The sequence below is a fragment of the Drosophila subpulchrella genome, chromosome 2R (genome assembly GCF_014743375.2).
Source record: "Drosophila subpulchrella strain 33 F10 #4 breed RU33 chromosome 2R, RU_Dsub_v1.1 Primary Assembly, whole genome shotgun sequence".
Lineage (NCBI taxonomy): Eukaryota > Metazoa > Arthropoda > Insecta > Diptera > Drosophilidae > Drosophila > Drosophila subpulchrella.
Genome location: NC_050611.1, coordinates 11,659,519 through 11,678,791, shown reverse-complemented (window position 1 = coordinate 11,678,791; position 19,273 = coordinate 11,659,519). Strand labels below are relative to the sequence as shown.

The following is a 19,273-nucleotide window of genomic DNA, read 5'->3' as shown; positions in this document are numbered from 1 at the left end:
TTGCATTCAGTTGCTGTTTGTGTGCCTTCCGAGTAAGTTCTTCGTTCGAATTTCCCTCTAGGAAACGGTTCTACAGAGTGTTTCATACACGATCCATCAATACTTAGCAGTTCAAGTGACAAAATATTTATAACTGATACTTAGCAAGTGCATTTAATTTTTCTTTTACCTTTATCAGCTGTAGTAACCCATTAAATGTTCTAATGAAAAATGATTTTACATTATATGTGCAGTACTACAAAGAAGCCCTAAAAGTTTCATCATTAAAATCTATGGGAATGGCTTTTGTCACCCTCTAGGGGCTGTTATTTTGCTTTAGACAGTCGGCGCGTTTTTCAATTGAATTTAATCAGTGACGTAGACGGTTTATATAGTACATATATACGCAATGCGATCCGCTTTTCAAGGGGTAAACAACCAAGCCGCCTAGTTCAAGTTCCGCATGGCAATTGAGCTGTTGTGGTTTAGATCTCAACAGAAATGGAAAGTGTCTGTGTGGAAAAAAAAAGAAATGTGCACTGGAATAAAGTCATCTAATTGAAGGCTAAATTCCACGAATTCAAGTTCAATTCAAAACTGGAAGTAGGACCCTGGCTGCCATTGACATTCGATACGAATGCGGATAATTAAGGCAATTAAGTGCTTTGCAAATGGTGACCAGAAATAGTTTTCCCCTACCACGTGCTTGCATTAAACGAATCTAAAATTGTATTCCGACTCAATTTTCCATTGCAGCACTTGGAAATGAAAGCCCTAGAATGTATTATATTAGCACTGGCTTTAGCGAGAGTTTTCCCCCGGATCGAGGGCTGCAATAGGGTTCCACTAGGGACCACAGCAGCCAAATCTCCAGTGGATGATAACTATGTGCTATCCGTGAACGGAAATACACAGAGTTATGTGCCTGGTCAAAGGTATAATGGTGAGTGATTTATGATGATGCTACTTGAAATTAAACTAATCATCATCATTAAATGTGTAGAAATTTCCAGTTCTTAACTTTCAATTCTCTTCCGTTTTCTTTTAGTAAGCCTCAGTGCTTTTTCGGGCATGTCCTTTATAAGCTTTATGCTGGCCCTGGATCCGGAGATTAGTGAAGGCGAAGATGATCCCAATGCGTTGGGTTCCTTTGAGATAGCTGATCTGGCCGAGACCCGTTTTAGTCCACGGTGCGCCAATCTGGTGGAGAACACCAACACGAATGTGAAGACCCGCGTGGATGTGGTCTGGGTGGCACCATCCAGTCCTGGCCAGGGATGCATCCTGCTGCGGGCCACGGTGATGCAGCATCGCGATGTGTGGTTCATGGACGATGGTTTCCTCACAAAGCGCATGTGCGAGGAGGAAGTAGATGACATTGACACCCAGCCCAGCATCGTGGATCCTTGCTGTGCCTGTGACGAGGCCAAATATGAGGTGGGTTCTCTTCTCTATACTATAAAGGGTTATATTACTACCTTAGCTTTCCAGCTTACCTTTGAAGGCAAGTGGTCACGTCACACACATCCCAAGGATTTTCCCGCGAATAGCTGGCGCACCAGATTCAGCGATATTATTGGGGCCTCCCACACCTTGGACTATAGATTCTGGCAGTATGGGGAGATGGCCAGCGAGGGTCTGCGTGAGGTGGCGGAACATGGTTCCACACGAACGCTGGAGAGTGAGCTTAAGGATCAGAGCGAGCACATTCGCACCATCATTAAGGCGAGGGGAATCGCCTATCCGAATGTAACGGGCAAAACATTCGCCGTTTTCCGCGTGGACTCTAATCACCATTTGATATCCCTGGTCTCGATGGTGGATCCCTCGCCGGATTGGATTGTTGGCGTCTCTGGCTTGGAGCTGTGCCTGCCCAATTGCTCTTGGGTAGAGAACAAGGTACACAACCTGTATCCCTGGGATGCGGGCACCGATAGTGGGCCTTCTTATATGGTAAGGTGTTTTTGTTAATATCTAAAAAATTAAATTTATAATTCTTTATATATTTTAGTCGGCCGACCAGCCGCAGGTACCCCCAGACGTGGTCCGTCGCATAAAGTCTAATTTCCCCAACGATCCACGTTCGCCCTTTTATGATCCCACTGGTGCCCAGATGAAACCTCTGGCCACCTTGCACATCAATCGTAGACGGCTCTACGAGAAGAACTGCGAGTCCTCCGATTGTAAGTAGTTTTGAAAAAACCACCCGTTCTTAACCCGCTTTCTTAATCTCAAAAGTAACACAATCTTAAAAAGAAACTGTACAGTACTTTCGCAATAACTTCAAGATATTTGTTTCTCAAATAAGTGTGAAGACGAATTCTTAAATTGAAAACGATTGATCTTGAATTTTTACCTTTCCAAGTTTTCTGGGTGTATCTTTTATATGAAATTTAACTTTGATCCAATAGCGGAACAATTGCCTCCTGAGTGCGCCACGAATTCTTGGTCCAGATGGGATGAGTGCACCACCAAGTGTGGTCCTGGCAAGCAGTACAGGATCCGAGAGTTCAAGAATCCAGCGCTGGCTTCGGTAAGAACAGGGTCAAAGAGGATTTATGGTTTATAAATAACTATTGCATTTCAGCGTCATCGTTGCAACAATGCCCTGCGTGAGGAGAAGAACTGTGTGGGTCACAAGTGCGCCGGATTCAATGAGGAGACTGCCGAGGGCGTCGAACCGGAGGTCGCACCTCCTTCAGGCAGCAATGATGATCCGCAGTGCGGTCTGTCCGACTGGTCCGAGTGGTCCTCGTGCACGGTGACCTGCGGCACTGGTGAGATGACCCGTTCCCGACACTATCTCAACAAGAAGGCCAAGAAGAAGTGCCAGAAGGCGAGTAAGGCCCGTTTGCATGAGACCAAGATCTGCGAGGCCATGGAATGTGGTGGGGACATCGAGAACCAAGGTGGTGGCGGTGAGCCTGAGGAGGAACAGGCCGGTGGTGATGAAGGAGGATCCGCCGAGAAGAGATCAATTTTCCGGAACTTCGAGAGCTTCAGTCAGCATCGGGAGGACTACATACCACCGGTTTGCGGAGTCACCCCCTGGTCGGATTTCTCACCCTGCATGGGACCCTGCGGTGGACACGGCAAGCGTCAACGCATTCGCAAGGTGTGGAACAACAACCAGGTGTACGGGGTAACCGATCCCAACGATGATGGCCAGGATCCCTGTCGGCACATAAAGCTGCAGGAGGAGGTGAACTGCACAAATCCCAGCTGCGACACTATTGTTCCGGGCTTCTGCTACGACGAGCTGATAGACAGTCCCTGTCGGGATAGTGATGTGGCCAACTTCTGGTACTACGATCATGTGAGTGACCAGTGCGCCATCTATTGGTCGGATCGCTGCGACAAGAATCGCAACAAGTTCAAGTCGAAGGAGGAGTGCGAGGAGACATGTCGGCTACCACGACACAAACAGGAGCTCCAACACGATGGAGCTCCGCCCGTTGATTGCATGGTCTCCGACTGGGTGTCCTATAGTTGCAACGCCTCCTGCGGCGATGGCTTCCAGTTGCGGACGCGTCGGGTGGTTAGGACCCCAAAGTACGGGGGAAAACCCTGTCCCAAGCACCTGGTGCGATTGGATCGCTGTTACCAGCGGTGCGATGACATGTACTCCATAAGTGGCCGGGGATTCGGAGAGCGCAGGCATGTGATGAAGGTTCCGCAGCCGGAGCTACGGGACGAGTGCCGCTACTCAGAGTGGTCCGCCTGGACGCCATGCACCGCCACCTGTGGCGACAATGCCGTTCGCCAGCGAACCCGCACCCTTTTAAACACCGATCTGAGCTTCAAGTGCAAGGATCGCGTCCGTATGGAGAAGTGTGTGATGATGCCATGCCTTCTGAGTAGCAACGATGAACCCGAGCGGTGGTAAAAATCGATGACCCTCAGCTGTAACGAGTATTAGTTGTACACCAATTATGTAATCATTATCGAGGGTATCATTAAATATACGAAACCATGGTCTATTAGTTCCCTCAGTCTTGGTGTTTTTATCAAAACCCGTTAGCCGATTTTCACATCTCATCAACAAAATACATAAAAATAGTATTTTTCACATCAGTTTGTCCTTGACCCAGATCAATTGAATAGCTGTGAGCAGTTTCCGAGTGATTTTCGCCGGGTTGCAAGTTCAAAGAACCCGGGCTCAGAGCGCCAATTGAAGAGCGTGCCATAAAAACGAACCATTCCTAATTGATGGCAACTCAATCAAGATGGAAGAAGCAGGGGATAATTGATAAATTGAAATGCTCATCGAGTCAACAATTTCGGTCAGTCGTCGTTGAGCTTTGAATAAATACGGATCGCGAAAAAATGCTCCGCCTTTTCTTGCTCCTGATTATCCTGGTTGTTGAGGTGAGGGGAGCCTGCTATAGAGTTCCTCAGGGAGCCTCCGGTGATCGTTCGCCTGTGGATGATAACTTCAAGATCCTAATCGATGGCAATCCAGCGACCTATGTGCCCGAGCATCAGTACAATGGTGAGAGGTTCAAAGGTTCAATTACAAATTACTTCTATATCTATGGTCATCTATAGTTTCATTATCGTGCCCCATAAACCTAAAGTTCGTGAGCTTCACTTTGGTTGTCGAGGCCGAAGATCCGTCGGCCGCCGGGGATCAGGATATGACTGGTCACTTTGAACTGCTGAGCACCACGGACACCCGATTCAGTACCGATTGTGAGAACATGGTGGAGAGTACGAATACAAATGCCAAGATCCATATAGAGGTGTCCTGGATAGCGCCACGTCATCCCGATAGCGGGTGTGTTTTGATCAAGGCTGGGGTGGTCCAACATCGTGATGTGTGGTTTCTGGACGATGGTTTCTTGACCAAGCGGATTTGTCCCGAGGAAATTGACGAGCTAAACAGTCTGACGCCGCCTTTAGAGAATTGCTGCGCCTGTGATGAAGCCAAATATGAGGTGGTCAAATTTTAAATAGTCTTTCTGATCTTTACTGGAATACCTTTTCTGTCCAGATCGTTCTGGAGCGCAAGTGGGCCAGGAACACTCATTCCAAGGACTTTCCCGCTGAGGCCTGGCGCACACGTTTGGGTGAGATAATTGGAGCCTCCCATAGCCATAACTATCGCTACTGGGCCTATGGAGGAAGAGCTAGTCAGGGCTTGAAGGAGATGGCCGAGCATGGAGCCACCCGCACCCTGGAGAATGAGATCAGGGAGAACACTCAAGTGGGTATCCTGGTTTGCCTTATCTAAGATCGCTGAACACCAGTATTTCCAACAGAATGGCGAAGTGAGGACTATCATTAAGGCACCTGGCATTCCCTACCGCTTGAAATCCTTCGGCACCACTCTGGCAAATGCTCGTTTGGATCCTGTACATCATCAGATCTCGCTGGCATCCAAGATAGATCCCTCACCCGATTGGATACTGGGTGTGGCAGGACTGGAGCTTTGTCTCAGCAACTGCACGTGGCTGGAACGGAAGGTATTGAATCTGTACCCATGGGATATTGGCACCGATTCGGGTCCTTCTTATATGGTAGGTGATAACATTATTAATAAGGATTTTATTTGACCCTCTCAAAGTCCGCAGATCAGCCACAGGTGCCACCGGATGTGGTGCGCCGTATAACATCATCATATCCCAGTGACTATCGTTCACCATTTTACGATGACACAGGTGCCTCGATGAAACCCTTGGCCACACTTTATCTAACCCGAAAGAAACTTTACATCCGGGAGTGCGAAGAGGGTGAGTACGATAAGGATCCATTCTTCAATTTTATTTAACTAACCTTTGATAATCTGTGCAATTAGTTTCCCAGGAAAGTTCTTTGGAGTGCGCTGTACATCCCTGGAACGAATGGACCAATTGCAGCACACGATGTGGTGGGGGTTACTCCCAACGTCAGCGTAGCTATAAGAATCCCAGCCTAGCAGCCAATTTCAACTGCGATAGCAGCTTGGAGGAGGTGCGTCAATGTCAGGGAACCCAGTGTGGAGCAGCGGAGGAGGAGTTGGAAGGTGAGGAGCCTGGCTTGGGCATAAAGAATCAACCAGGAGGTGGTTCAATAGCCGAGTGCCAGCTGAGCAACTGGGGTGAATGGTCACCCTGCTCGAAGACATGTGGCCGAGGATCCTCCACTCGCACCCGTGATTACTACAATCCGCAGGCCAGACAACGTTGTTTGTCAGTCATGCGACTGCCCTTGGAGGAGACTCGGCAGTGCATGGGATCGGATTGTGGTGGCACCATTCCCGACAACGGCGAACTCGATGCTCTACCGGATCCAGATGAATTCGGCGAGAGAGATCAAGGAGGCTATGGTGTTAGTAAGATACCACCTTGGAACAACAGACAGGATAATAGCAATTTTGGATCGGGCAATCAGGCGTGGAATAGAAAGGGTTACAATACGGGGAACGATAGATCCCCTTACAATCCCAGGGACAACTCGCAGGAGTCTCCTAACTCACCCTTCGACCAGATAGAAAATCAGCAGCGGCCCGTTTACAATCCATCGGATAACTTGGGTGGCTACGACAAGGGATTTCCTCCTTCAAACAGCTACAGCAATGATAAGCTTGTGGGCAACAAACCCGGTTACAATGACTTAAATCAGGGCTATAAGAATACGTATAACGAGTACACTACCCCTAGCTACAGGCCGGTATTTACGACTCGCTCTCCCTACGGTGGTCGATATCCCAACCGGCAGCAGGATGCGGAGGATGTTCCACCCTCCAGCGACAATAACGCCATCTATAATGTGGTTCAAGATTACTGTTTCGAGAAACCCTATGCATCAACACGCCCATGTCTGGCCACTCCAGTGGTGGTGAGCAACTTTTGGTTCTACGACCACGAAGATCACGAGTGCAAGATCTTCACCACGGACAACTGCGATGAGAATAGGAACCGTTTCCGTACCCTGATGGCCTGCGAGGGCACCTGTCTGCAGCCACAAATCAACATGGAGCGATCCGAAAACGATGCCATGGATCTATATGGAGGCGGGTCCTATGACCAAACGCAAACGGGAGGTAGATCCTATGATCAATTAGGGCGTAGAACGGGAAGCTATGATCAAACGGGAGGTAGGTCCTATGATCAAACGGGAGGTAGAACGGGAAACTATGATCAAACTGGAGGTAGATCTTATGATCAAACGGGAGATAGAACGGGAAGCTATGATCAAACGGGAGGGAGATCCTATGATCAACCGTTAGATAGGTCCTATGATCTAGCAAAAGGTAGACTCTCTAACCGACTAAAAGGAACCTCCTATGCTGGAGGAGCTTACGATTCTCAATTTGTTGATGCAGCTGGAGATATTGGAGAACCCATGTCGCAGACCAAAAGCAGATACGAAACATCAAGACGTGGTCGTTACGGTGGCTGAACAGATACTATAACATTACATCGAATAAATAAATATAAGTATGTTAATAATTTTAAAAAGCAATTCATGAACTTTCACTTTTATATCACACTTTTCTTCTATGTATAGTGAAAGACCTCTCAAGAGAACTCTTCCAGTTGTGTTCTCTCTTACACAGTCTTTAAGAGTTCTGATCACTACTTTTCCGGCTTTCCGGTATTGTCGGCTGATAAGAGCTCCGACGCACTCTATTTGTATCAGTGGGTCAGAAAAATACTACACTCCAACCTTATCAGCTTCCAAGTCTCTCTTCTCTTCTTTTGGCAAAGCAATTCTTCGGAACGGAATCTTCGCTCAGTTTGCAACAGTCGCTCGTGTCGAATGGTTCTATACGTTAACAAAGCTTAGAAAATAACACACATGTGGTGGTCAAGTGGTGCTCCTCTCGTGGAGCTTCTTATGCTGGCGTCGCTGGTGATCGGCAGAGTCGGCTGCCTGATCTGTACGCGCCGCCCGGCCAATACGGCCTCGCCCAAATCTCCGGTGGATGAGAACTTTGTGATAAGCGTGATGGGCAATCCGGAAACGTACATTCTAGGCCAGGAATACAACGGTGAGAACGAGTTCATTGGCCTTGCGCTTGAACTTGGTGGAAGCGTGAATGGATGGGCCTATCGAGGCTTAGTTACGAGATTTTGCAATGTTTTTTGTTTAGTAAACAAAAGTGGGGCTTATCTGAGACTTTTGCGAATTGGTTGGGATTCAAGGTCGACGATAAGGGCCGGCTTTCAGTTTACTTGTGTATTCTGGAACTCAGACTGATTCTCCCTTAGTCTCTCTCAATGCATTCAATGGCCACCGCTACATCAGCTTTATCATGGCGCTGGAGAATGAGAATGGTGACTTTAGCTACAAGGACGACTTGGGTCGCTTTGTGCTGGCCGATCTGATCGAGACCCGCTTCAGTCCCAACTGCATCAACATGGTGGAGAACACCAATACGAACCCCAAGACGCATATGCACCTGACCTGGGTGGCGCCCGGTGAGCCGGGCAGCGGATGCATCCTGATCCGGGCCACCGTTCAGCAGCATCGCGATGTGTGGCACATGGACGATGGTGGTCTAACGCGACGCATCTGCGAGGAGGTCACCGATGATGTGGAGAGTCAACCAACTGTTCCTGCGGTGGATGTTCCCTGCTGCGCCTGCGATGAGGCCCGATATGAGGTGAGCTAGTTAGAGATCTAACAAAGTTCCAGTTACCTTTTTGTTTTTTGCACGTGCAGCTTATATTTGAAGGCGTCTGGTCTCGGAATCTGCATCCCATAGACTTTCCTGCTCGAGGTTGGGAGACTCGTTTCTGTGAACTTCTCGGAGCGGCCCACAGTTCGGACTATCGCTTCTGGGAATCTGGAGCACTGGCCAGTTTGGCCATGAAGCAGTACGCCGAACACTGCAGTTCTCGTCTTTTGGAGCGAGAGTTTAGCATCAATTTTCGGGTGACTATAAAAACTTTTTCCGCTGAAAAACAACTCTTGGCAATATCTTATACTTCACAGGATCAGAAAATACGCACTATTATCAAGGCAAGGGGACCATCCTATCCCAATATGAGCAGCAAGACGATGGCTTCGGTGAGAGTGGATCCTATACATCACATGGTGTCCTTTGCCTCCAAGATAGAACCCTCTCCGGATTGGATTGTGGGCGTGTCTGGGCTGGAACTGTGCCTGCGCAACTGCACTTGGCTGGAGGAGAAAGTCATTAATCTGTATCCATGGGATGTGGGCACAGATGCTGGTCCCACCTATACGGTAGATGGATATAGATAGTGCTTGATAATAGCATATTAACATTTGATTTATATTTGATAGTCACCTGATCAGCCCCAGATTCCGCCAGATGTCATTAGACGCATGCGTTCCGACTTCCCCAACGATCCACGGTCACCTTTTTACGATAAATCTGGGGCTCCCATGAAACCCATGGCCATTTTGACAGTGAAGCGTCAGCGAATATACGAGAGAAGATGTGCGGATGAGGATTGTATGTGGGATTTTGATTGGCAAAAAGCTTAAATAATAGTATTCTATTCCTTTACCCAGCCAACAATGATGAAGATGTGCCTAGGGAGTGTCTCACCCATCCTTGGTCCAGCTGGAGCGACTGTTCCTCCAAATGTGGCGCTGGCATGCAATACAGAAGGCGTGTCTACAAGCAGCCAGATCTTGCCAAGATCTATAATTGCAATGTGCCGCAGTATGAGGAACGTGAGTGCCAAGGCGAGATGTGTGGTCAAAGTGGGCCCATGAGGGAGCCAGAGGAGTTTGAGGATCTGGAACCAGAGCTCAGGAGGAATGGCTATCAATCAGCCCAACAGCGACGTGCCGAGTGTCAATTGGGTTCCTGGAGCAGCTGGAGTCCCTGCAGCGTCACCTGTGGCGATGGCTACGAGATGCGTCAGAGGCAGTACCTCAATCCCCAAGCGGAATCGGAGTGCCAGAGTGTCCATCGCATGGATCTGCAGGAAACGCGAAAATGTTCCGGCAGAGCTTGTCTTGGCAATTTACCGGGATCCTATGATTCCGACATGAATGATCCCTATGGACGCACTGGAGGTAATATGTATGGACCTCCACTTGAGCAGGAGACAGAAAACTTTGGAGACTACGAAGAGCCCCGAAATGGACCAACTGGTGGCTTCGAGGTGGGCAATCTTAAGGGAAACAATGGCAACTGGGCAGTAAACAGGATGCCAGAGCGTCAGACGAATTTGGGGAGTGTTCCTCCGTCTTTTAAGCAGTCAAACTTCGATCGAGGCTACAATCCCCCAGCCAGGACAGAGCGACCCACTTGGCCTGGGCAACCACGTTCCAGTGATCCGCGTTTGGAAGATGTGGAAAGATCTCCCTGGCAGCGTCAGCGGCCCTCCAGCAAATACGGCTCGATCTTGGATGCCCCAGAAGTGGATTCGCCCAGGGAGCCATGGCAAAGGACACAAACTAATTACGGCAATCAGGACATGTATGCACCTGGAGGCGATATGGACTCCTCGCTATCCAACCGCTGCTTTCAAATGGTCCAGACAACGCAGCCACGTTGCCAGGATCAAACGGTTACGGGCCAATTCTGGTTCTACAACTTCTGTGCGGATGAGTGCATGTTGTTTGCCACGGATTCGTGCGATCGGAATTTAAACAAGTTCAGTCGATGGGAGGATTGTGAGAGGTGTCGCCAGCCGGAAATGGCTGCACTGCAGCAGGAGTACTCCAATACGCCGGAGTGCCAGAATCTTCGAGAAATTTGGCAGGCGGAGGAGCGAGCTAGGGAGGAGAAGCGTGCTTCAAACAGGAGGCGCAACTATGGCGGTTACAGGCAACGCGCTAGAAATTAATCGTACTTCTTAAAATTAGTAATAACTTACCTATGAATGAAATAATTTCTTTATAAAACTAAACAAAACGCTAAAGATTTTAATTATAACATGGGTTTTTTTTGGTTTCTTAAGGAGCTAAAGGAACCAAAAATGTAGACAACATGAAATTCCCACCGGAATGTTCCCAAAGTGCTTAAAAGGAAATTATCCATACTAAGTAGAAGCCTGTGGGGGATGCTGATTCGTGGATCATCACACACAAAGCACACTATGCCGCCAAATATTCAAAAATCCGATAGTCGCAGTCGTTGCGGGTTTTTACTATCGATAGCCCCAGCTGATTTTACATTAGTTGGCAACGCTGGTTGTACATCGTTGGCAAAGCGGGCGGCCCGTGTTAGCTAATGAAGGTTTATAACAAAAACAAAAAAACAAAGTCTAAAAACTAAACTTCTTAAACCGATTGTGTTGTATATTCATATATGTACTTATAAAACAAACATGCAACATTTAAGGTTTGTAATAAAACAAGCTGCAGCAGCTGTCGCCCAGCAGCAACACTTGCGCCCCTTGTCAATCCAATGGAATTTGGCCCAGAACCAAAAGCCGGTGGGTGGAAATCCAGGTGCACCCAAGGCCAGAGACACCCGGGGTCCCAAGCCGTCTGCCCAGAAGATCACCCTCATCCAGCAGAATCAGTCGATGAGCATAACCACCTTGGAGGAGGCCCAGAAATTGGCCAAAAGGCGGGACCTGCACCTGTTGCGCTTGGAGCAAACGGAAGCCAAAACGGGAAGAGCCATGTTCAAGTGGGTATACCGTCCTCAAATCAAAGTCGTCGCTATCATGTTTACATATATATATATTGCAGACTAGTCACTGCTGCCGAAATGCTGTCGGATGATGCGGATCAGTCGAAATCCTCGTCCGATAAAGCCAAGGAAAAGAAGTCGGAGAAATCCCTGACCATTGGTGCACGCATCACGGAGCATGATCTCTCCTCGAGGCTCAAGAACATTGTCAAGTGGCTGGCCAAGCGGCACGAGGTTCGCATCCTTATCCAAGGCAATTCCAGTGGATCCGATGAAAGCAGCTCCGAACGCATCGTCAAAGCCATCGAACAGACCATCAAGGAGCCACAGTTGATTGGCAGAATAGTTCAAAAGCGCAGCAAGAGCAGCTTCATCAAGTTCAGCATTATCCCAGTTGCTGCGCCACCTGTCGCCGCTGATAAACCCAATGCAATTCAGTCCTGACAACTACCGCCGTTGCCTCGGATGAGCCATGATAACGGCACGGTAATGGCAAAGCCTCAGAACTTCGCCTTTCATATGTCTGCCCGCCATTTTTCTGATGGGATCAAAAAGGAACATGAAAAGCCCGTCGAGATAAGTACCGCTTCCATCATCACAACTGGTGCTATTTTTCTTTTGTTTTTCCTTAAATATTACTACTGGCATCAGCATTTTATGAAACTCCAGAAGGAAAGAGAACAAGAAGCCCAAAGAAAGATAACGAAGAGTAGGAAAGATCTTCCTGACCACAATCAAGATTAGTGCTTTAAAACCTGTTTTAATAACTGTTAATTGGCTCAAAATTATACCATTATCATAAATAAAACGCCATCAAATCGTATTTGCAGTTTCTATCCATATTTTGAAGTAAAAACCTCTATTTGTTAGGTCCTGATTTATTTCGTATATTGATTTTTTATAAAGTGACTTGTATAGGTGCCATTGGTTTAGTTCGTATTCCTTTATATGTATATCATTAATAATTTGTATATATATTTTAAGCACACGTAGACAATAAATTATTACACTTTCTCCACTCTAACATTAATATCTATATTTAATTATGTTTAAAAAGCAGATTATGACTCAACTAAAGTTTTCTATTTATTACAAGAGCAAGTAAAGCTTATTTGGTGTCAGTTAGAGCAGCTAGAAAAATAACAAAATTCTGTATTGGAAATTAACAACTTGAATCGTGGGTGTGTGGAAAGAATTATGTTTATTTTAAGTAGAATGGTTATCAGAAGCAAAAGCATACGATTATAGCAGTGAATTTCTCGTTTTTTTATACAGGAATTTAAAAAGTTAAATTAATATAATAAATAATGTATTAAAAATACGGCACAAGGAACATTTTGAGTCACAGATTACAAAAATAAATACAATTATTGTTTAATAATTTAGTCTTCAACTAAAATACAAACACTTTGTGCTTACGCTTTTGTTTTGGAGAGCTCTATAAATTAATAAATTAGGAAAAGCAATTAAATATCAATGCTAAAAGCCGATAACAAATCAGTTAAAAGGAACTCACGCTACATCGTTACAACTGATAAGCCTCATTTTCGGGTGATTCGCGTCGACAAAAAAATCGAAAGACGTGGAAAACCGATAAGCAGACATAAAGTAAAGGGAATTCATTATACATTGATTTTTTCACAAAGACTTTTGGAATGAAATATGCACTAAATAAATTAACTACAATAAATGCCAAAGCGTGTGAGCTACGGTTTCGCTGCTGTTTGGTTTGGTTTCCACATACTGACCTACACGCGCTGGATCTCAAAGAGCTTGACCTCCGTATCGTACCATATGGCGGGCTCCACGTTGCGCAGATAGATGACTCCCCAGATGTATGTGCGGAACCATGCCGTGGTCCCCGCATTGGCCTGGTACTTCCGGATGAGAATGGGATGCGGCACGGGCAGCAATCCCACCAAGGTTCCGTGCTGCAGAAACTTGAGGATCTCCGACTCATCAGTCAGTCCCTTGTCAATGCAGATCTTCTCCACCTGGGGCACCAGGACCTGCAACAGTCTCATGATGGTCTGCAGTGGCAGCTTTGAGCGCCAGGAGACGATCCACTCGGGCGTTGGTGCCCAGCGATCGCCCTCGCCCGGCACCATGCGAATGCTGCTTCTGTGCGCCACCGAGAAACGCGACAGCTCTGTGGGTGAGGTGGACTTGCGATCGCCAGTTGGTGTCGAAGCAGCTGACCTGTCATAGGGCACAATATCCGTGGAATCCTCCGCCTGCGGCTTATCATTTGGATGTGCCGGCTCCCGCTCCGTCATCTGACTGATGGCCGGGGTGTCCAGCAAGGAGGTTTTCAGTGTTCCCGGCTCGGCTGGTTGGGCCGTAAGAACATCCGGTTGCTGCTCCCCCGACTGAGATCGCTCATGTGACTCTGTCTCCGATTCGAGATCTTCCTCCGCTTTGGGCTCTTCATTAATTGTGTCCTCCTCGTCATCATCCTCATCTTCATCGTTGTACTCTTCGGGTACATGGGCCGAGGGCAGCTCCTGGGAAACGGCTGCCGTTTTCCTTTGCGGTACGCGCGGCAAATTGAACTTTCCACCTGTCTTACGGCCACTCAGGCACTTCGCTATACCAGCCATATCGGTTGGGAGATTTGCCATAGCATGGAACACATGACGTTTTCGTATAATGGTGTAGACTAGATTCGAGTTACCATCGAATTGATACTGTATAATGTTGTTGAAGATCTCCAGCAGGAAAAAAACCAAGTGATGATTACTGGGTGCCGATAGCAGAAACCACGGTGTGCTGAAGGCCTCCAGGAGATGCAACAGCTTCACACTGGCCACCATCGATAGGGTTTTCAGATAAGGCGAAACATTCACAAGAATGGTCAGTAGGCAATCGAAAAGGGGCTGAAGTCGCTGATGGCCAGTGGAAATTGGCCAAAAGGCGGGACCTGCACCTGTTGCGCTTGGAGCAAACGGAAGCCAAAACGGGAAGAGCCATGTTCAAGTGGGTATACCGTCCTCAAATCAAAGTCGTCGCTATCATGTTTACATATATATATATTGCAGACTAGTCACTGCTGCCGAAATGCTGTCGGATGATGCGGATCAGTCGAAATCCTCGTCCGATAAAGCCAAGGAAAAGAAGTCGGAGAAATCCCTGACTATTGGTGCACGCATCACGGAGCATGATCTCTCCTCGAGGCTCAAGAACATTGTCAAGTGGCTGGCCAAGCGGCACGAGGTTCGCATCCTTATCCAAGGCAATTCCAGTGGATCCGATGAAAGCAGCTCCGAACGCATCGTCAAAGCCATCGAACAGACCATCAAGGAGCCACAGTTGATTGGCAGAATAGTTCAAAAGCGCAGCAAGAGCAGCTTCATCAAGTTCAGCATTATCCCAGTTGCTGCGCCACCTGTCGCCGCTGATAAACCCAATGCAATTCAGTCCTGACAACTACCGCCGTTGCCTCGGATGAGCCATGATAACGGCACGGTAATGGCAAAGCCTCAGAACTTCGCCTTTCATATGTCTGCCCGCCATTTTTCTGATGGGATCAAAAAGGAACATGAAAAGCCCGTCGAGATAAGTACCGCTTCCATCATCACAACTGGTGCTATTTTTCTTTTGTTTTTCCTTAAATATTACTACTGGCATCAGCATTTTATGAAACTCCAGAAGGAAAGAGAACAAGAAGCCCAAAGAAAGATAACGAAGAGTAGGAAAGATCTTCCTGACCACAATCAAGATTAGTGCTTTAAAACCTGTTTTAATAACTGTTAATTGGCTCAAAATTATACCATTATCATAAATAAAACGCCATCAAATCGTATTTGCAGTTTCTATCCATATTTTGAAGTAAAAACCTCTATTTGTTAGGTCCTGATTTATTTCGTATATTGATTTTTTATAAAGTGACTTGTATAGGTGCCATTGGTTTAGTTCGTATTCCTTTATATGTATATCATTAATAATTTGTATATATATTTTAAGCACACGTAGACAATAAATTATTACACTTTCTCCACTCTAACATTAATATCTATATTTAATTATGTTTAAAAAGCAGATTATGACTCAACTAAAGTTTTCTATTTATTACAAGAGCAAGTAAAGCTTATTTGGTGTCAGTTAGAGCAGCTAGAAAAATAACAAAATTCTGTATTGGAAATTAACAACTTGAATCGTGGGTGTGTGGAAAGAATTATGTTTATTTTAAGTAGAATGGTTATCAGAAGCAAAAGCATACGATTATAGCAGTGAATTTCTCGTTTTTTTATACAGGAATTTAAAAAGTTAAATTAATATAATAAATAATGTATTAAAAATACGGCACAAGGAACATTTTGAGTCACAGATTACAAAAATAAATACAATTATTGTTTAATAATTTAGTCTTCAACTAAAATACAAACACTTTGTGCTTACGCTTTTGTTTTGGAGAGCTCTATAAATTAATAAATTAGGAAAAGCAATTAAATATCAATGCTAAAAGCCGATAACAAATCAGTTAAAAGGAACTCACGCTACATCGTTACAACTGATAAGCCTCATTTTCGGGTGATTCGCGTCGACAAAAAAATCGAAAGACGTGGAAAACCGATAAGCAGACATAAAGTAAAGGGAATTCATTATACATTGATTTTTTCACAAAGACTTTTGGAATGAAATATGCACTAAATAAATTAACTACAATAAATGCCAAAGCGTGTGAGCTACGGTTTCGCTGCTGTTTGGTTTGGTTTCCACATACTGACCTACACGCGCTGGATCTCAAAGAGCTTGACCTCCGTATCGTACCATATGGCGGGCTCCACGTTGCGCAGATAGATGACTCCCCAGATGTATGTGCGGAACCATGCCGTGGTCCCCGCATTGGCCTGGTACTTCCGGATGAGAATGGGATGCGGCACGGGCAGCAATCCCACCAAGGTTCCGTGCTGCAGAAACTTGAGGATCTCCGACTCATCAGTCAGTCCCTTGTCAATGCAGATCTTCTCCACCTGGGGCACCAGGACCTGCAACAGTCTCATGATGGTCTGCAGTGGCAGCTTTGAGCGCCAGGAGACGATCCACTCGGGCGTTGGTGCCCAGCGATCGCCCTCGCCCGGCACCATGCGAATGCTGCTTCTGTGCGCCACCGAGAAACGCGACAGCTCTGTGGGTGAGGTGGACTTGCGATCGCCAGTTGGTGTCGAAGCAGCTGACCTGTCATAGGGCACAATATCCGTGGAATCCTCCGCCTGCGGCTTATCATTTGGATGTGCCGGCTCCCGCTCCGTCATCTGACTGATGGCCGGGGTGTCCAGCAAGGAGGTTTTCAGTGTTCCCGGCTCGGCTGGTTGGGCCGTAAGAACATCCGGTTGCTGCTCCCCCGACTGAGATCGCTCATGTGACTCTGTCTCCGATTCGAGATCTTCCTCCGCTTTGGGCTCTTCATTAATTGTGTCCTCCTCGTCATCATCCTCATCTTCATCGTTGTACTCTTCGGGTACATGGGCCGAGGGCAGCTCCTGGGAAACGGCTGCCGTTTTCCTTTGCGGTACGCGCGGCAAATTGAACTTTCCACCTGTCTTACGGCCACTCAGGCACTTCGCTATACCAGCCATATCGGTTGGGAGATTTGCCATAGCATGGAACACATGACGTTTTCGTATAATGGTGTAGACTAGATTCGAGTTACCATCGAATTGATACTGTATAATGTTGTTGAAGATCTCCAGCAGGAAAAAAACCAAGTGATGATTACTGGGTGCCGATAGCAGAAACCACGGTGTGCTGAAGGCCTCCAGGAGATGCAACAGCTTCACACTGGCCACCATCGATAGGGTTTTCAGATAAGGCGAAACATTCACAAGAATGGTCAGTAGGCAATCGAAAAGGGGCTGAAGTCGCTGATGGCCAGTGGCTATTATTTTGTGAAACACTGTGATAAGTAAGTCCGCATGGGTTCCAGTGAACACGGGTATATCCATCGGCACGGTGGCGGAGTAAGCCTTGTTTAGGCGAACTCCAAAGTTCCTCTCGCCTATCAATGAGATCTCAAGTGAGTAAACTGCTCCATACAAAACAAATATGACTCACCCGATAGTAGCAACAGTATGAACACTCCAATGTGCATCAACCCCACACGAGATTGGTCGGCTCTGGAGTAGTTCAGATGATACAAAATGGGAATTAGGATATCCAGGACATCGGAGCTCTTTAACACGAAATACAGAAACTTTTTGTTGTAGTCGCATATTTTCCAGAACAAAATGAGTAGCTCCTGGTGGCAGTGCAGCCGCTTCGTGGAGTTGGGCAAGTAATTTTGGACCAGGGGGTTGTTCAGCAGCCGGGTTATGCCCTTAAGCACGAAGTGGAAGTCCTCATCCCGGTGAACTCGTGACAGATAGTTAATGAACAAGTTGTCGCCGCTGTTGCCCTCGTCGTAGGATGCCTGCCCGGGTTGGGTGAGCTGCTGCTGCACCACCATGTCGTGGTCCAAGGTAACAATAAGCAGTTGGAGGCACGCTTCAACCAAAGGCTCCGTGGTGTCCGCAAATAGCAGATGATTGTAGGGCACTCCGAATCCCACGGGATCGTAAGAGCACACGGTGTTTAGGAACGATGTGAACAAGGGCAAGGCATGCCGATTGTCGGCGGAGGTAAAGTAGGCTATCCACTTGTTGGGCTCCTCGGACTGGTGCGGAGATCGGTACATGGGCTCCGAGAAGCAGGTGAGCAATAGCTTCAGCAATTCCGTGCGCCTGCGCTCCATATGGGCGTTGTGGGGAGGTGACTGGGCAAAGCCCACGCCCGCCTCCCAAATGTACTCACAGCTATCGATATTGGCCAGCTCCTCGGCCTTCTCCGGACCCGTGCGCCGCGTGGCCGTGACCGTGAAGTCCGGACAGAAGAGCAGATCGCAAGTGGCATTCAGTAGCGATTGGGCCAGCGGCATGGTCTTCTCTTGCGAGGGCAGGCTGCTCCAGAAGAAGTCACGCCACTTGTCGTCCTCGAAGATGTAGGGCAGGCACCGGACGAGCAGGCGGACACAGTTCAGGACGCACTGCTGCTCCGCCTGAGTGCGACAGCTGCTATCCACCGCCTGGGCCAGCTTCTCCACCGCCTTGTAGCACAAAGTGGCCAGATTGGCTGGGTTCTCGTTCCGGATCTGGCGAATCTCGCTCGAGGTGACCAGCGCGAACACATCCTCCAGCGTCGTCTGGTGGCCCTGCCAGAACTGCTCCCAGAACTGCTCGTCGCTGGGGTCGATCTTCTGGTTCTTCTGCGTCAGCTGCACAATCGCCTTTCGAAAGTTCAACTTGGAATCCGTGTTTCCCATATTGTTCGGGTTGTGGCCTGCTTTGGTATCGCTGAGTCCCTTGAATCCACCTGCCCCGTTCTCGGTAGCCTCAGTGGAAGTGTCCGCAGTGGTCTGAAACAGGAGCCCTTGTTATTAGTGCGCTTCTGTTAAGAAAGTAGAAAAATTAGAAATTCGCCTACGCACTACCAACAAATCGCCAGTGTAACTTAGAGGTGGGAGCAGCACTCACGACTAGATGTGGCAGCGTGCTTTTTTGTTATTCACCTGTTTCGGCTTTGATGATTTTCTATTTTAGTTCGCCAGCTTTTAGCTTTTATATACTTTAAGTGTAATAAATTAATTAATAGGGTTACTAAATATCTATACTTCAACAAATTTCTTTAACAGCTGACAAACTGCTGCACAAACTTCAGCGATTCTGTAATTCAACCTTGGCTTTGTTTAACCATTTAACTCAATTTCAA

General features: G+C 47.2%; 6 protein-coding genes across 7 annotated transcripts; 5 read left to right on the top strand and 1 right to left on the bottom strand.

The window, feature by feature from the left end:
• The first annotated feature begins 14 nt into the window (after window positions 1-14).
• Window positions 15-3,971, top strand: LOC119551248 (spondin-1). The gene is made up of 7 exons (XM_037860491.1): window positions 15-32; window positions 736-922; window positions 1,028-1,416; window positions 1,471-1,932; window positions 1,991-2,162; window positions 2,391-2,512; window positions 2,567-3,971. The coding sequence occupies exons 2-7, from the start codon at window positions 745-747 to the stop codon at window positions 3,863-3,865; spliced, it is 2,622 nt and encodes an 873-aa protein (XP_037716419.1). The 5' UTR covers window positions 15-32; window positions 736-744; the 3' UTR covers window positions 3,866-3,971.
• A 301-nt stretch (window positions 3,972-4,272) lies between these two features.
• On the top strand, window positions 4,273-7,390 carry LOC119550328 (spondin-1). Its single transcript, XM_037858934.1, has 6 exons — window positions 4,273-4,471; window positions 4,528-4,916; window positions 4,973-5,185; window positions 5,241-5,498; window positions 5,546-5,711; window positions 5,777-7,390. Exons 1-6 carry the CDS (start codon window positions 4,306-4,308, stop codon window positions 7,360-7,362), a joined length of 2,778 nt encoding a protein of 925 aa, XP_037714862.1. The 5' UTR covers window positions 4,273-4,305; the 3' UTR covers window positions 7,363-7,390.
• A 321-nt stretch (window positions 7,391-7,711) lies between these two features.
• LOC119551661 (spondin-1) lies at window positions 7,712-10,799 on the top strand. Its single transcript, XM_037861103.1, has 6 exons — window positions 7,712-7,954; window positions 8,175-8,569; window positions 8,629-8,841; window positions 8,902-9,156; window positions 9,217-9,388; window positions 9,448-10,799. Exons 1-6 carry the CDS (start codon window positions 7,762-7,764, stop codon window positions 10,734-10,736), a joined length of 2,517 nt encoding a protein of 838 aa, XP_037717031.1. The 5' UTR covers window positions 7,712-7,761; the 3' UTR covers window positions 10,737-10,799.
• Window positions 10,800-11,095: 296 nt separating this feature from the next.
• LOC119549054 (translation initiation factor IF-3) lies at window positions 11,096-12,353 on the top strand. The gene is made up of 2 exons (XM_037856751.1): window positions 11,096-11,527; window positions 11,590-12,353. Exons 1-2 carry the CDS (start codon window positions 11,220-11,222, stop codon window positions 11,972-11,974), a joined length of 693 nt encoding a protein of 230 aa, XP_037712679.1. The 5' UTR covers window positions 11,096-11,219; the 3' UTR covers window positions 11,975-12,353.
• Window positions 12,354-12,691: 338 nt separating this feature from the next.
• LOC119549053 (protein HID1) lies at window positions 12,692-19,134 on the bottom strand. 2 transcript variants are annotated; one of them, XM_037856750.1, is made up of 4 exons: window positions 18,993-19,134; window positions 17,585-18,920; window positions 17,320-17,528; window positions 12,692-14,340 (listed from the first exon to the last, which is right to left on the bottom strand). In XM_037856750.1, the coding sequence occupies exons 2-4, from the start codon at window positions 18,825-18,827 to the stop codon at window positions 13,279-13,281; spliced, it is 2,514 nt and encodes an 837-aa protein (XP_037712678.1). In that variant the 5' UTR covers window positions 18,828-18,920; window positions 18,993-19,134; the 3' UTR covers window positions 12,692-13,278. The 2 variants fall into 2 exon arrangements, with proteins under 2 accessions (XP_037712678.1, XP_037712677.1); XM_037856749.1 differs by lacking the exon at window positions 12,692-14,340 and having other exon boundaries at window positions 15,671-17,528.
• LOC119549055 lies at window positions 14,334-15,332 on the top strand. The gene is made up of 2 exons (XM_037856752.1): window positions 14,334-14,506; window positions 14,569-15,332. Exons 1-2 carry the CDS (start codon window positions 14,499-14,501, stop codon window positions 14,951-14,953), a joined length of 393 nt encoding a protein of 130 aa, XP_037712680.1. The 5' UTR covers window positions 14,334-14,498; the 3' UTR covers window positions 14,954-15,332.
• Window positions 19,135-19,273: the final 139 nt, after the last annotated feature.

What these genes read in the sequence shown, in the direction of transcription:
- LOC119549053 (XM_037856750.1), bottom strand. Translation starts at nt 18,827, where the DNA reads ATGGGAAACACGGATTCCAAGTTGAACTTTCGAAAGGCGATTGTGCAG. An exon ending in CATACTGTTGCTACTATCGG is followed by an intron (nt 17,529 to 17,584) that starts GTGAGTCATATT and finishes TCTCATTGATAG; the next exon opens with GCGAGAGGAACTTTGGAGTT. An exon ending in ATCTGAAAACCCTATCGATG is followed by an intron (nt 14,341 to 17,319) that starts GTGGCCAGTGTG and finishes ACCCTATCGATG; the next exon opens with GTGGCCAGTGTGAAGCTGTT.
- LOC119550328 (XM_037858934.1), top strand. Translation starts at nt 4,306, where the DNA reads ATGCTCCGCCTTTTCTTGCTCCTGATTATCCTGGTTGTTGAGGTGAGG. An exon ending in AGATCAGGGAGAACACTCAA is followed by an intron (nt 5,186 to 5,240) that starts GTGGGTATCCTG and finishes TATTTCCAACAG; the next exon opens with AATGGCGAAGTGAGGACTAT. An exon ending in ATTCGGGTCCTTCTTATATG is followed by an intron (nt 5,499 to 5,545) that starts GTAGGTGATAAC and finishes ACCCTCTCAAAG; the next exon opens with TCCGCAGATCAGCCACAGGT.
- LOC119551248 (XM_037860491.1), top strand. Translation starts at nt 745, where the DNA reads ATGAAAGCCCTAGAATGTATTATATTAGCACTGGCTTTAGCGAGAGTT. An exon ending in GCCTGGTCAAAGGTATAATG is followed by an intron (nt 923 to 1,027) that starts GTGAGTGATTTA and finishes GTTTTCTTTTAG; the next exon opens with TAAGCCTCAGTGCTTTTTCG. An exon ending in ATAGTGGGCCTTCTTATATG is followed by an intron (nt 1,933 to 1,990) that starts GTAAGGTGTTTT and finishes TATATATTTTAG; the next exon opens with TCGGCCGACCAGCCGCAGGT.
- LOC119549054 (XM_037856751.1), top strand. Translation starts at nt 11,220, where the DNA reads ATGCAACATTTAAGGTTTGTAATAAAACAAGCTGCAGCAGCTGTCGCC. An exon ending in ACGGGAAGAGCCATGTTCAA is followed by an intron (nt 11,528 to 11,589) that starts GTGGGTATACCG and finishes TATATATTGCAG; the next exon opens with ACTAGTCACTGCTGCCGAAA.
- LOC119551661 (XM_037861103.1), top strand. Translation starts at nt 7,762, where the DNA reads ATGTGGTGGTCAAGTGGTGCTCCTCTCGTGGAGCTTCTTATGCTGGCG. An exon ending in TCTAGGCCAGGAATACAACG is followed by an intron (nt 7,955 to 8,174) that starts GTGAGAACGAGT and finishes ATTCTCCCTTAG; the next exon opens with TCTCTCTCAATGCATTCAAT. An exon ending in GCGATGAGGCCCGATATGAG is followed by an intron (nt 8,570 to 8,628) that starts GTGAGCTAGTTA and finishes TTGCACGTGCAG; the next exon opens with CTTATATTTGAAGGCGTCTG.